The sequence below is a fragment of the Podarcis cretensis genome (assembly GCF_951804945.1).
Source record: "Podarcis cretensis genome assembly, chromosome: 4".
Lineage (NCBI taxonomy): Eukaryota > Metazoa > Chordata > Lepidosauria > Squamata > Lacertidae > Podarcis > Podarcis cretensis.
In genome coordinates this window covers 86,001,503-86,015,364 of record NC_137173.1, presented here as the reverse complement: position 1 = coordinate 86,015,364, position 13,862 = coordinate 86,001,503, and the positions used below count along the sequence as shown (strand labels likewise).

Below are 13,862 nucleotides of genomic sequence, written 5' to 3'. Positions count from 1 at the left end.
GGGGGGTGGACTGCCTGCTGGGGAGCAGGAGGACTGGTGAGGCCCCCTAGAGGCCTACGCTTCAGTCTACTTTAAAAAAAGGGACCCCTGACCGTTAGGTCCAGTCGTGGACAACTCTGGGGTTGCGGCGCTCATCTCGCTTTACTGGCCAAGGGAGTCGGCGTACAGCTTCCGGGTCATGTGGCCAGCATGACTAAGCCGCTTCTGGCAAACCAGAACAGTGCACAGAAACGCCATTTACCTTCCCCGCCGGAGCGGTACCTATTTATCTACTTGCACTTTGACGTGCTTTCGAACTGCTAGGTGTGCAGGAGCTGTGACTGAACAATGGGAGCTCACCCAGTCATGGGGATTCAAACCGCCAACCTTCTGATAGGTAATTTTATTATGTTATGTCCTGCCCATAAATAACAAAAGTCTTTAAGGAGTGAAATTTGCTTCTTGACTCTCTGTGTAACACAATTACCATGAGCAGAACTGGATCTTCACTGCTGCAATTATACAAGTGTCAAAAGCAGGGCAAGAGGCCACTGTGAAGCCTCATCCGCTTGGTCCATTGTACTGAGAAGTACCAGCTTTTGTTTCCAGAATGCCTCTGAACAGCTATTCACGAACATCTGCAGCCGTGTCATGAAACTGCCAGTTGATTGTGTCACTGGACCGGGGAATTGTTTTGATGCTATACTCAGCAGCAGACATCAATTGTTAACAATAATTGTATTAAAGCTTAGGCCTGCTTCCCTTTGGTATCCCAACAATAAACAAAAACTTGTGTATGCCTTATGCACCTCCGGGAGCAGCCTCTAGAGGGAGATATTTGTGATACCAGAGTGTGTTCTGGAAGCCAGGGAATCATGGGTTGGTGAGGAGTTATTTTGGAGGCAGGGCATGTGATTGTAACAGACAGAGTTGCCTTCTCTCTTGTTGATCAGTAAAAGTTGTTTTCATAAACTGGATCACTGTCGTATGTATGGAATAATGTGGCTGCCTGTAACTGGAGTATGCTGTAAAGTAGGGTGGCAAGATAAAAGTCAAGGCTCAGAACTTTAAAATCAGACCCTCCAAGTGTACTTATTTTCCAGGGATGTCCCTGATTTAGAGAAGCCGTCCTGGTTTCTGATTTGATCTTTGAATGTCCCACTTTTTCTTAGGCTGTCCCTATTTAAATTGGGAAAAGGGTATGACGTTATCCGACCCACAAGCCGTCTGAAGGCAATCCTGCATAGGGAAGTTTTTTTTTAATGTTTGATGTTTTATTGTGTTTTTATATATGTTGGAAGCTGCCCAGAGTGGCTGGGGCAACCCAGTAAGATGTGTGGGATATAAATAGTAAAATTATTGTTATGGAATGGGGCGTCCCTATTTTCATCAGAGAAATGTTGGAGGGTATGTTAATAGTTGTGCCGAAAAGGAATTTGAGGTTTGGCTTGCATGACAAGCTACACCTGCTGACATTTTTCTACACAGCTATTGCACTCTTTTTCACCTGATCACCCAGCTACAATATTTTAATATTATATTTTATTGGAAGTATGCCCAGCTCACCTCTTTAGAAGCACTCCTGGGTTAAGACTGCAATTCTTTGTATACCTCCTACAACGCATGAGCCAGAAATTTCAGGAGTAACAAATCTGGAAAGATTTATATTGAAAGGCATCTTTTTGTACTTTGTCCTGCTGTCCACGTTGAGGGAATTCCATAATTTAACTAGATCCTAAGGACATATGAAAACCCCTGCTGGGTAACACCAAAGTCTCATCTAGCTCAGCATCCTCATGTCAGTGGCTAACCAGATGCCTATGGGATGCCCCCAAGCATGAATTCCCATTCATCATGATGGAAATAAAATAAAAAGGCTTTCACACTAGTTCCAGGAAGTACAGAAAATATTCAGCACTTTGCTGCTATTATGGCTAGTGACAGGGCCTCATTTATTCATCAGCACCATGTTTTAAGGCTTTAAGGGAAAGCAGTAGGAGGCAGTGGATTATTGGAGCTGGAGGGAAGATATGAAGTTAGGTTTAGAACATTCAGGAAGATTATTAGCTCAGAATATGCTCTCCCACTGTTAAAGCACCCCTCCAAACTCAAGTATATCCTTACTGTTATTTATGATAAACTAGCTATTATACTCCAACCCATGGCCTTATTGTGTGGGAGTAGAAATACGCTGGAATTGTGTGGGAAATATGTTTGGAGGTTACTAAGCACCATTACTTTAGATCTTCTGAAAATATGGTACCTACCTCCACCCAGGTCCAAAGGTTACTGTTGACAAATAAATGCAGCCAGATCCTCTTAATGCATACCTAGAAGAAAATATTTAAGAGCTTAATGTGCTTACTTCAAATTAAAGGTGCATAGGATTACTGCTTTTGTTATTTTACTCAGTCCAAACAGTAAATTGCTACTATAATACATACTCTGCATTTATTTGGCACATTTCTGAAGTAGGTAATCCTTACAACCACCCTGCAAAGTGGTCAGTATCATTAACTCCATTTTAATCATTACATGGTATTTATCCTCAGTCCTGAGATGCAAGCTTAGCTACACCTTCACAGTATAATTCATCCAGGTTGCCATTTCAGTGATCTATTGTTCATAAATGCAAATTTGAATCCATACTTCAGCTATAAGCAAACATCAGAAGAGTGGAGGGGATTTTTTTTATTTTTTGCTTTAACATTCCTTAACTATGTAGACTGTCAGTGCAACAGGTTGGTTAAAGATATTAAGGCATTTAAAGAGATCTTTAGAATGCTCCAGTGTGTGCATGCACTAACTCCGTGTTAGTGTTTGGTATGTAGAACAGGTAATTATCAGGAGAGAAAGCGACTGTGTAGAACAAACATATGTGGCAACTGAAGATTTGTTGGCTATAAAAGCTCTGTGGCTGGAATCCTATACGCTCGATACTGAACTCATTCTTTAAGTGTGAATCCTTTTATCAGCAAGCTTGGAGGAACCCAAAGATTTGCAGAAGTACAAAAACTCTTGCAGTCGGGTGGGAGGAAATCTGATAGGGAGAGATCCCCCAAAACAGACCAACAAGGAATGAGTATACTCAGTTGCCATGGCATGCTGGCTGAAGGAGGGGGAGGGAAATGGAGTGGAGTATTGTGAAAAATGATGGGACGCGGGTGGCACTGTGGGTTAAACCACAGAGCCTAGGACTTGCTGATCAGAAGGTTGGTGGTTCGAATCCCTGCAACGGGGTGAGCTCCCGTTGCTCAGTCCCTGCTCCTGCCAACCTAACAGTTCGAAAGCACGTCAAAGTGCAAGTAGATAAATAGGTACCACACCGGCAGGAAGGTAAACGGCGTTTCTGTGTGCTGCTCTGATTCGCCAGAAGCGGCTTAGTCCTGCTGGCCACATGACCCGGAAGCTGTACGCCAGCTCCCTCAGCCAATAAAGCAAGATGAGCACCACAACCCCAGTCGGTCATGACTGGACCTAATGGTCAGGGGTCCCTTTACCTTTACTATTGTGAAAAAAGGCATGGCTGTCCGGCACCTTGCAGTGGAGCACTCTGCACTGCAACACTTTGTTGCAGGCCCAATTTGTCCTATATTACACCTTTAACTCAGTGGGACTCGCAGTGCAAACTATTGGAGATTCAGAAGCAAGTACCATCCAACAGACGACACAGTATTCGGCTAACCTTTACTCACTGAGAGACCCATTGACTTAAGTTAGGGTCCATGATTCCCAATGGAAAAGTTGATTGAAGACCACCTCATTGAAACTTCCTACAATCGCAGCCGTAATAGCCAAAGTAAACATGACTGGATCACCAGTTTAAAAAGCCTTTTATATCAAACGCAAGACTTTTTTTTTCCCCCTGGCAGGTGCTCATGCAGGTCTCTTGGGCGGTGGTGCCCCTGGAACTGGACTTCAAAAGGAGCATGCAGCCCCCCCAGCCCCCCCCCCCCCCGCGCAGCAGAGCTTTCTTGTGAGGTGAAGCGTGGCAATATCCTTTGACACCTAACGGGTGTCCAGAGTCCAAAATGACCGTGCGGACATCCCAGTTTTGGGTTGGGATTATAACCCTAACCCCCCTCCTGAGCAAACCACAGCGTCGCCTAACCGCCCCCCTCCCCGAAACTCTGTGGGACATTTACCGAACTAGGGCCGGGGTAGCGTAGAAAAGCCCCCCCAAAAACAGTGTGTGTGGTGGGGAGGGCGCTTCCCCTCAGGCCAGGGCGCTTCCCCTCGGCCCGGGGCTGCTTTCTGCGGCCGGGATGCCGCCGCGGCTCCGGCAGGGGGCGCTGCCATGGGGCCTTTCCCGGCCGCCTCTGACCCATCCCGGCCGCCTTAGCTCTCCTCAGGCTCCGGGCCCGGCCGCCGCTGGAGGCTCCTGGGCCTCCTGAGGGAGCAGCGGGCCAGCGAAGGCTTCGCGGCGGAGAGCGAGCGAGCGAACGGCGGCGAGGCCTGCGGCCCGGGACCATGTTCACCAGCACCGGCTCCAGCGGGCTGTGTAAGTACCGCTGCCCTGGGTTGGATGGACGGAGGGAAGGGGCAAGGCAGGCGGCCGCCCTCCGGAACCACCCGGCTCTCCCTTTCCCCTTCCCCGGCTCCGCTCTCCGGGCGCCCGCCGCGCGGAGTCTCCTCCCTCTTCCGCTCTCCTCGGCCCTCCCCAACCCCGAAACCCGCTGGCCGCCACCCGGCGGGGGGACGTTTCCAAGAGCCGCGCAGGCCCGGCCCGTCGCTTCGTTAACAAGAAAGGATTGCTCCCCCCCCCCCCGCCCCGTGTCGCAGTTTTTGCGCGTGTGCACGGCGCCCGCTCGGAACGCGCGTTAGCCGGATCGCGAGTCCGCCCTTAGTGGGTTATCTGAGTCCCAGGAAGTTCGCATTGCAGAAATAATAATAATAATAATAATAATAATAATAATAATAATAATAATAATAATAATAATAATAATAGAAGAAGAACTTTTTTCTAGAAAAATAGGTGCAGGTACTCACCATGAAGTTGTTATAGTAAGTGTGACAATTTTTAACCAAAAAAGTGTCACAATTTTTAACCAAAGAAAGAGAGGGGCCTGTACTCACCATGAAGTTGTTATAGTAAGTGTGACAATTTTTAACCAAAAAAGTGTCACAATTTTTAACCAAAGAAAGAGAGGGGCCTGTACTCACCATGAAGTTGTTACAGTAAGTGTCACAATTTTTAACCAAAAAAGTGTCACACTTTTTTAACAACAACAAAAAGAGGTGCCGGTACTGCATACCCTTGAGTATCCACTGGGGGAAAGAGCGATGATGATATACTTTTATTATTTATACCCTGCCCATTGGGCTGGATTTCCAACACATATAACACCGTCAAACATAAAAAACTTCCCGATACAGGGCTGCCTTCACATGTCTTCTCAAAGTTCTAAAAGAAAGATTTTGTCCTTGAAAGATGCAACTCTTTGGTTTTTGCTGCAACGGGCTTAACCCTCTGGAATGAGCATATTACTATTATTTATTTTATTTATTAAAAGGCTATACTGGCCTTCATTCGAGAAACGCAGGGAGGTTTACAGTATCAAAAACAAAACAAAACACAAAAATATATAACATAGTAACAAATGAAAACAATAACTCCCCACAGTTTAAAAGGTCATAGATTCCCCAATTAAGCAAAGTTCAGAGAGACATACTTCCAAATAAGTGTGCACAGGGTGGCAGCAACACATGATTGATTGATTGATTGATTGATTGCCCACGTTTCAACATAAGGTCCCAGGGCAGGTTACAGCATTAATAACAATTAACAACTTACAACTGCTATAAAAATAAATACGAGGTGGGTCCTAAATACATACACTTCAAGTGTTAAAAGCCAGGGGTAAAAAAGTGTGTTATTCCACATTTCCTCCAAGGCAACGCTCATGGTTTCTTCCGTCTTACCTTCAACAGCAGTCCTGTGCAATAGGTTAGGCTGGGACACAGATTGGTCTGAAGTCATTCAGTCAGTGTCATTGTTCAGGCAATTGAACCTGAACCTTCCTGCACCTAAAGCTGCAATCCTGAAACCTCTAGCACTTAACTTCTGAATAGACAGGGTTAGGATTGTGTTGCAATAATATAACCATCTCAGTGCACTCCCTTCCTCACCCTTGACTCACAATGGCCTTAGCAGGGAAATTGTTTCCCACCATGTGTTCATGTTAATAATACGTTGTAAATCTGTGTGTTTTATATATCTGACAGCGCAGAGTGAAACTGTAGAATTCACTTCAACAAGACGTGATGGCCAACAATTTAGATGCCTTTAAAGTGAGATTGGATAATGCTATCAATAGCTGCTGGTCATGATAAGTGTACAGTGGTACCTCAGGTTACATACGCTTCAGGTTACAGACTTACGCTAACCCAGAAATAGTGCTTCAGGTTAACAACTTTGCTTCAGGATGAGAACAGAAATTGTGCTCCGGGGGCGCGGCAGCAGCAGCAGGCCCCATTAGCTAAAGTGGTGCTTCAGGTTAAGAACAGTTTCAGGTTAAGTACGGACCTCTGGAACGAATTAAGTACTTAACCTGAGGTACCACTGTATACTACCGTAACTCCAGCATCAGAAGCAATGGGCCCATGGATATCATCTGCTGAGGAACAACAGTGAGAAATGGCTGTTGCCCTCATGTCCTGTCTGTGGACTTCTCATAGGCATCTGGCCAGCTGCTGTCGAAAACAGCATGCTAGATTAAAAGGAAGCTTTGGTCTTATCCAGGACGGCTGTTTCTAGCTGCACTCAGCTAGTTGAGTTACACATTTTTGTTCTTCCGTTGTGGTTATGGCACAACTGGAGTCTGGACTATGTAAGAATGAGCTGGGTTGGCCAACTTAATATAGTTAAGTTGGATGTTTTACCCAGTGACCAGATGGCTTGTAAGAATGTGGGAAGAGCATTAAACCTTAACACGAACTTTCCCTTAACATTTTCCTCTGCCTCCTGTTGCATGAGTTCAAATTCCACCCCTTTACCAGTAGGATACACAGATAATGCACGTTAAATAGCGCCTGTGGTCGAGACTGCATCAGCTAGTTAGAGCAAGACCAAGTATTGTTCCAGAGCAGTTATCGTCCAGTCTCTGAACCCCTGAGTTTAAATCGGGTGGGGAGCTATGGGCTTCATGATATTGTTGAATTCTAGCTCCCATAACCCCAGCCAACTTGGCCAATAGTCATGCAATATTATGTTGAGCCATCTTGGCCAATAGCTGTGCAATATTATGTTGAGTTGCATTGCAATATTATGTGGAGGGCCACAGTTTCCCCACCCCTTGTTTAGATAATTTGGAAAGAGTGCCATATACTCAATATTGTTTGTTGTTTTAAAAAGAAGATTCTGATTCGAAAGTAGATTTAAAATGGTTGCTATTTATTCAAATTAGGATCCCCCCCCTTTAATCCTTTTCATTCAAGTGAAGCGTGGAGTGCTGAACTCTTTCAGGCTAGTAGAGGTGGAGTTCTCTGTTTCTCTTCTGTACCCAACATAGAAAGAGGGCTATTAGAGGAGGCAAGCCCCCTCTTCCCCACCTAGCATAGGAATGCAGTGAGTTGCTAGAGGGAAAGTAGGTGAATATGGCAGTGCATACAGGTGTTTTCAAAATTACAGCCTTTGTTTTAATTCCCACATTTTGTTCAGCATGCAGAAAACTTCAGACTTCAAAATAAATATATCCATTAACAGATAGATGGCAGGCAAGACCAATCTTTGAACTTTTTTTTTTAAGTGTATCATATATGTCACAGTACTTGCAGTATCTCTTAATGTAACCAGTTTTTCTGAAGGAATTGAAAAAGACAGATGCCTTAAATCAAGGTTAGCCAGATGTTGTTGGACTACAATACCTATCATCCTGGACCATTAGTCATACTGGCTGGGGCTGATGGGACTTGTAACCAAAATATATTGAGTGACCAAAACCAGGGCCTTCGGGGGGGGGGGTGTCTACCTGATGCTTTATTAAAGTAAATTTTACAGTCATTTGGTTTAAAAATGCTCTGAGGGTATAAAGGTAAAGGTACCCCTGCCCGTACGGGCCAGTCTTGACAGACTCTGGGGTTGTGCGCCCATCTCACTTAAGAGGCCAGGGGCCAGCGCTGTCCGGAGACACTTCCGGGTCACGTGGCCAGCGTGACATCGCTGCTCTGGCGAGCCAGAGCCGCACACGGAAACGCCGTTTACCTTCCCGCTGGTAAGCGGTCCCTATTTATCTACTTGCACCCGGAGGTGCTTTCGAACTGCTAGGTTGGCAGGCGCTGGGACCGAGCAGCAGGAGCGCACCCCGCCGCAGGGATTCGAACCGCCGACCTTTCGATCGGCAAGCCCTAGGCACTGAGGCTTTAACCCACAGCGCCACCTGCGTCCCTGCTCTGAGGGTATAGGAGACACTAAATTAGGTCGCCAGTTAGTTTCATGGCAACCATGCCTCCTGCCTGATGCTTATAATGTGATTATAATGTGAATTTTTGGGCTTTGAGGACTAATTTCTCCCTCTCCCAAAAATATTTTTGGTAGTGAAGGGAGAATGAGCTGACAATTTATGCTGTCAAAAAATCTTCATTGACCCCTAGTATTCTTAGGAAGGTCCTTTTTAAGAATACTTGAATGCTTGCTTTTCTTGAGTTGTGGACTCCTAATGCCAAATCATTGCTGCTATAAATGAGTTCAGGATTTTATAAACTTAGTAGGCAATTTGAATATTTTTTAAATCCAGGTAATGTGAACAGGCACTTTTAGCAGTAGTATTTTTGCTGCTGATAAGTAAAGGTTTTATACTGATCTACCGAACAATTTCATAGCGCCACACAACTTTATTATACCTTTAAAACTGACATGCATTCTTATTTTAAAACATTTTCCTGATGACATTTTGCTTGCAAAGACATCTGATGATTGAACAGACAGCTGTACTTTCCACTGTGGGTAACTGTCACGTTTAGGTGTTGGTTACAGCTGTGGCTACTCTACCTTGTGATAAAAGTAAAAATAGCCAAATACTCACTTCCTGTATGCTAAAGTTTTAGATGTTTAAAAGAAACATAGATGACCAAGTACGGGTGAAAGGTTTGCATCTATATACTGTATACTGCAGGGTCTGAGTCTGTATAATGAGATCTTGGGGCGCAAGCCTGAGAAATGTGTATGGAGGCCTGTGCTGCCCAGATAACACGAGTCTCCTCGTGGCCTTGCTGATATGGCCCAAAAGAAAGCAGAGAAATATGTTTGGCAGCAGCTAGCTTACAGCAGTTGCCAGAAAGAACTCACAAGCCTCTGTCCAACCACCTTATGGAATCCACTCTGCATTTCTGTAGGGTTTACGCTTTAGCCTTTTCTTCTCCCGACACAAGGCAGTGAAGGTTTAAGATCAGAGTTTTCCTTCTCCTAGTTTTCCTTCTCAGGTTGACAAGCCCCACCTGCCCATCGTTTCTCTCTACAGCATGTGCAGAAGCCGTCTTCTGGACCATTGGACCCAATATTGGTCTTGTCCGCTCAATGTGCCAGAGTCTGTCTTCACATGCAGGGGAAGTCCCTAACTCGCTGAGGGTTTGAGACCCATCGGCAACCTTCACCTGGTTTATCCAGTCAGTTGAAACTGTTTTCCAGGGTGTGGCTGCTGTCGCATGCTGACAACTTCTAGGAGCCACTGGTGAGAGCTGGGTGCAGGGTAGGGACCAAAGTTGGACAAATGACCCCAGAAGGAGCACAATGTGTCCCCCACCAGAGTTACTATCCCCGCCCCCAGCACCCCATCCACCCCAATCCACAAACAAATTAAAAACAAACATACATAAAGCCACCATTAAAAACAAAGATAAACTCAATCAAATTAAAGCTTATATTCGTGATCCTCTCAATCAAAATAACGGATCTGGCGCACCAGCACCACAAACACATTGATCCAGGTCATAGTCACAATTTTTACACTGGATTACAACAAGCTGCTAACAAATCACAGAATGCATCTGTGGACATGGAGATGACCTATGATTTGGTGGTGGTTTTGATGGAATACCTTGTGAAATAAAATTATGAGAAAATTATGAGACAGATACATAAGGATCTGTGTCTTGGGTATATGTTTCTGTGCCATGGTATTGTTGGAATGCACTAGAGCTTTGATTTTTATGTCTTCGGTCAGTGAAGACAGATGTAGTCTGTGATGTGATAGCGGTGAGGGGGCAGGATGAGAGAAAACTCTGCAATTTTAAAAGGGTCCAGTTTACTGTATTTTTGTGTGTGTGTGTGTGTGTGTGTGTGTGTGTGCACATGCACACCTTCTCTGGCACCCCATTCCCCCCGACTCCTGTGGCCCAACATTTTCTCCCCCAGGTGCACCATTTCTCTGCTCCCATCTCCCATATCATTCCCCTTTCCCTCCTACCCTTTCAGTCACTTTCTCTTTAGTTGTTTGGAGCCTTGGAAAGCACCTAGAAATGAAAGAAGAAGTAGGAAAGAGCATTTCTCTTCCAAATTCTTCCATCAGCTGTACATATTTTTTTTTTGGGGGGGGGAGGGAGTGTGGAGGTAAGCACTCTCACTATCTGATCACAAAGGGGGCAACAAGCAAGAAGCGAGGGTGCTCAGAGGCTCTTGGGCACCACGGGAAGACCTCAAGGAAGCGCACAGCTGTTCCCATGGGTACCACATTGGCAATCCTGGATCTAATGCACATGTAGGTAAATGAGTGTGCATTAACACACTCCATGGTGGCAGCCTGCTACTTCATATTGCCTGCCCCACAGCCAGCAGATCTTGGGTACTTCATATTGCCTGCCCCACAGCCAGCAGATCTAGGGATATGTTTCAACACATAAAGTATACAGAGTGAAGTAAGAGCCTATTGGTAAAATCTTCAAAAAGTAGTATAAGCACACATAGCATAACATGCTAGAGCTCCATTGGGTCTCCTCTCCCTCACCCATCATCTGATTCAACAGTTGACTGCCTCGGGAACACGTGAGAAACAAGGCTTATTCCATCAGCTCTGCTGAAGACAAGCCCCATCAGGCAACTCCTGTTCCTGAACCGTCTCTGTTCTAGCTGGTCAAAAGAATTAAGGAATTGGTGCCTGCATTTGCTTTTCCCCTTCTCCCTGTTGGCTCTTCCCTGATGTGATTGTAAGCCTGCAGACAGGGACTCCTCTTGTTTTGATTAGAATCACAGAATTGTAGACTTGGGTCATCTAGTCCAACTCCCTGCAATGCTGCCGTGGATGGGCTCGAACCAACAACCATCTGCTATGCTCTATTGTATGTAATTTGATTGCATGTAAGCTGTTCTTGCAGGGACATGGGTGGCGCTATGGGTTAAACCACAGAGCCTAGGACTTGCCGATCAGAAGGTCGGCGGTTCTAATTCCCGCGACGGGGTGAGCTCCTGTTGCTCGGTCCCTGCTCCTGCCAACCTAGCAGTTCGAAAGCACGTCAAAGTGCAAGTAGATAAATAGGTACCGCTCTGGTAGAAAGGTAAACAGCGTTTCCATGCGCTGCTCTGGTTTGCCAGAAGCGGCTTAGTCATGCTGGCCACGTGACCCGGAAGCTGTACGCCAGCTCCCTCAGCCAATAAAGCGAGTTGAGCGCCGCAACCCCAGTGTCGGTCACGACTGGACCTAATGGTCAGGGGTCCCTTTACCTTTACCTTTACCTTTAAGCTGCTCTGGTAGTCCTTTTGGCCGAAGAGCCTGTACAAATGCTATAATATGAATAAAGAATAGCATGCTCATGAAATAAGTAAGAGCTGTTAGACAGTGGAATGGGCTTCCTTGGGAGGTGGTGGACCCTCCTTCATTGGGAGTTTTTAAGCAGAGGTTGGGTGTCATGGATGCTTTAGTTGAGATTCCTGCATTGCAAGGGGGTTGGACTAAATGACCCTTGGGACCCCTTCCAACTCTACAGTTCTATGATTCTGTGATTCTAAGAAATCAATAAAATAAAATTACTGCGTATGTTTCTGTTTAGTTGGTTTGTTCACATAAGTTTTCATAAGAGAGTCACATTCCTACAGACTCAAAGTGGGGAAAAGATTGAAGATGAGTATTACGGTCTTGGACCGAACTTGGATGAAATAAGGTGATTCTGTTTCATTTGAATCATAAATCAGTTTTATAAGTAATGGGAATTAATATAATTTAATTTGGATTGGGAAGCATCTTTGTTCTTTAATCTGTTTTCAGAAATATTATTGTAACTGGAACGTTTTATTTTCTATTTTTGTTTTGTTTTAAAGATAAAGCACCTCTGTCGAAAGGCCTCTTAATAATACCGAGCTCTCTCTCACTTCTGTTGGCTCTGCTCTTTCAACATTATCAGAAGTTCTTCACATACAATCTGCAAGCAGTAAAAGAGGAATTTCAGGTAAGCAGCAAGTCATTTGTAAGAATGCATATGTATAACTTTAAAGGTCAGAAATTCTGCAACCTGGATCTTAATATATATATGGATTCTAAGCCAAATGGAATCTTAACACACAACACTTGGGAAACATAACTAATAGGAAAGCAAGTCTCTCATGTCAAATGTAGGAAGTTAGCAGCAGCTGCAACAGAGGACCCACACTGGGGGAAAGGCTTTTTGCTCTGCCCATTTCATTCATCCATGAGTTAAGTGCATTCTCGCGTAATTGTTCTTTCTTCAGTGATGTCAATCCAGTCCTGTAAGTCTCAGTTTAAAGGTCCAAAGGTCATATTAAATTAGAGACAGAGCAATAGCTTTGTTGCTGGGGGATTGTGTCACTGGGGTGGAGGGAATCCCCATGTTGCCTCAAGCATGCATTCCAGAGGAAGCTTTGGCCTCCTGTAGGGATACTGGCTAGTATCAAGGCAAAGTGAGTGCAGCCTCAAAACACTGAACACAGTCTGCCGGGCTTGCTATAAAAACTGAGTTGTGGTGATACAGGAGGTAAAGTACTAGAGCCCAGCCGCTGAGAACTCCAGTTGCTCTGACTTACTTGGGTGGGTGCATACATACTGATCATGTATGTATGCATGTCTCTGCTTCTCATTTATATTTTTATGAAAACGCAGTTATGGGGGCTGTTGACCGCAGCAGCAATGTGGGAGGTGATTAATTGCTCTCTCACCCGCGAGGGGAAAAGAGAGAGTTATTGGGGGCGGATTGTTGCTGCTGGAACACTTGAATGTCAAAATCTCAGATCCTTTTTGCTCAAAGAGAAAGAGAGAGGGAGAGGAAATGATGGCTGTTTGTTCTGTGCTGATAGCATTGCTATTATTGGGAGGCATGATCAACGACTGAGTAACCCCAATAAATGTTATTGGAATACACTGCTTGCTTTTTAAAAAAATTACTCCAATCATGAGTATCTGAAACCTGATCACTATAAATCAAAAATATCTTTTGACACAGACCCTAAATTTGAAATGCCATGCCTGATTTTGCACTCACTGTATTATTGCCAGTCTAAATCAATTTGACAAAAGACCTATATTAAGATGATTGGTTTACAGCTCATGAAACTTGAATTCTTTGCATGGTTTAGGATTGTCACTGAGTAAAAGAGGATTCTTGTACTTTTAACAGCTGTGTGGCAAGCAGAAATTCAACAGGTGAGGGGTTTCCTACTATAGAAATAATTTATAGGAAAATTCACCCATTTACTTCTGCCTGCCGGGCATCTTTTTGCTTGTGTGTGAGCCTGATTTCTTTTGGGGCTCTCCATCACACCTTTGAAAGAGGATACATATTTGCACATGGCACACAATGCATACAAATTTGATGGAAATTGCCCTTTTTAAAATGAATGGGGTGAAGAATGCAATTTACAGCATATTCAGCCCAGAAAATCCTGTTGGTACATGTGGGCATGCACAGTCTTCTACCGTCCACATTCTTACATAACACCAAAC

The 13,862-nt window shown here is 44.8% G+C and overlaps 1 protein-coding gene across 1 annotated transcript in view; it reads left to right on the top strand.

The window, feature by feature from the left end:
* The first annotated feature begins 4,315 nt into the window (after positions 1-4,315).
* Positions 4,316-13,862, top strand: part of UBAC2 (UBA domain containing 2) — an 85,899-nt gene continuing 76,352 nt past the window's right edge. The window contains exons 1-2 of the mRNA XM_079972977.1: positions 4,316-4,480; positions 12,227-12,354. Coding sequence (XP_079829103.1) covers positions 4,450-4,480; positions 12,227-12,354 — 159 coding nt within the window. The 5' untranslated portion in view covers positions 4,316-4,449. The remainder of the gene's footprint in view (positions 4,481-12,226; positions 12,355-13,862) is intronic.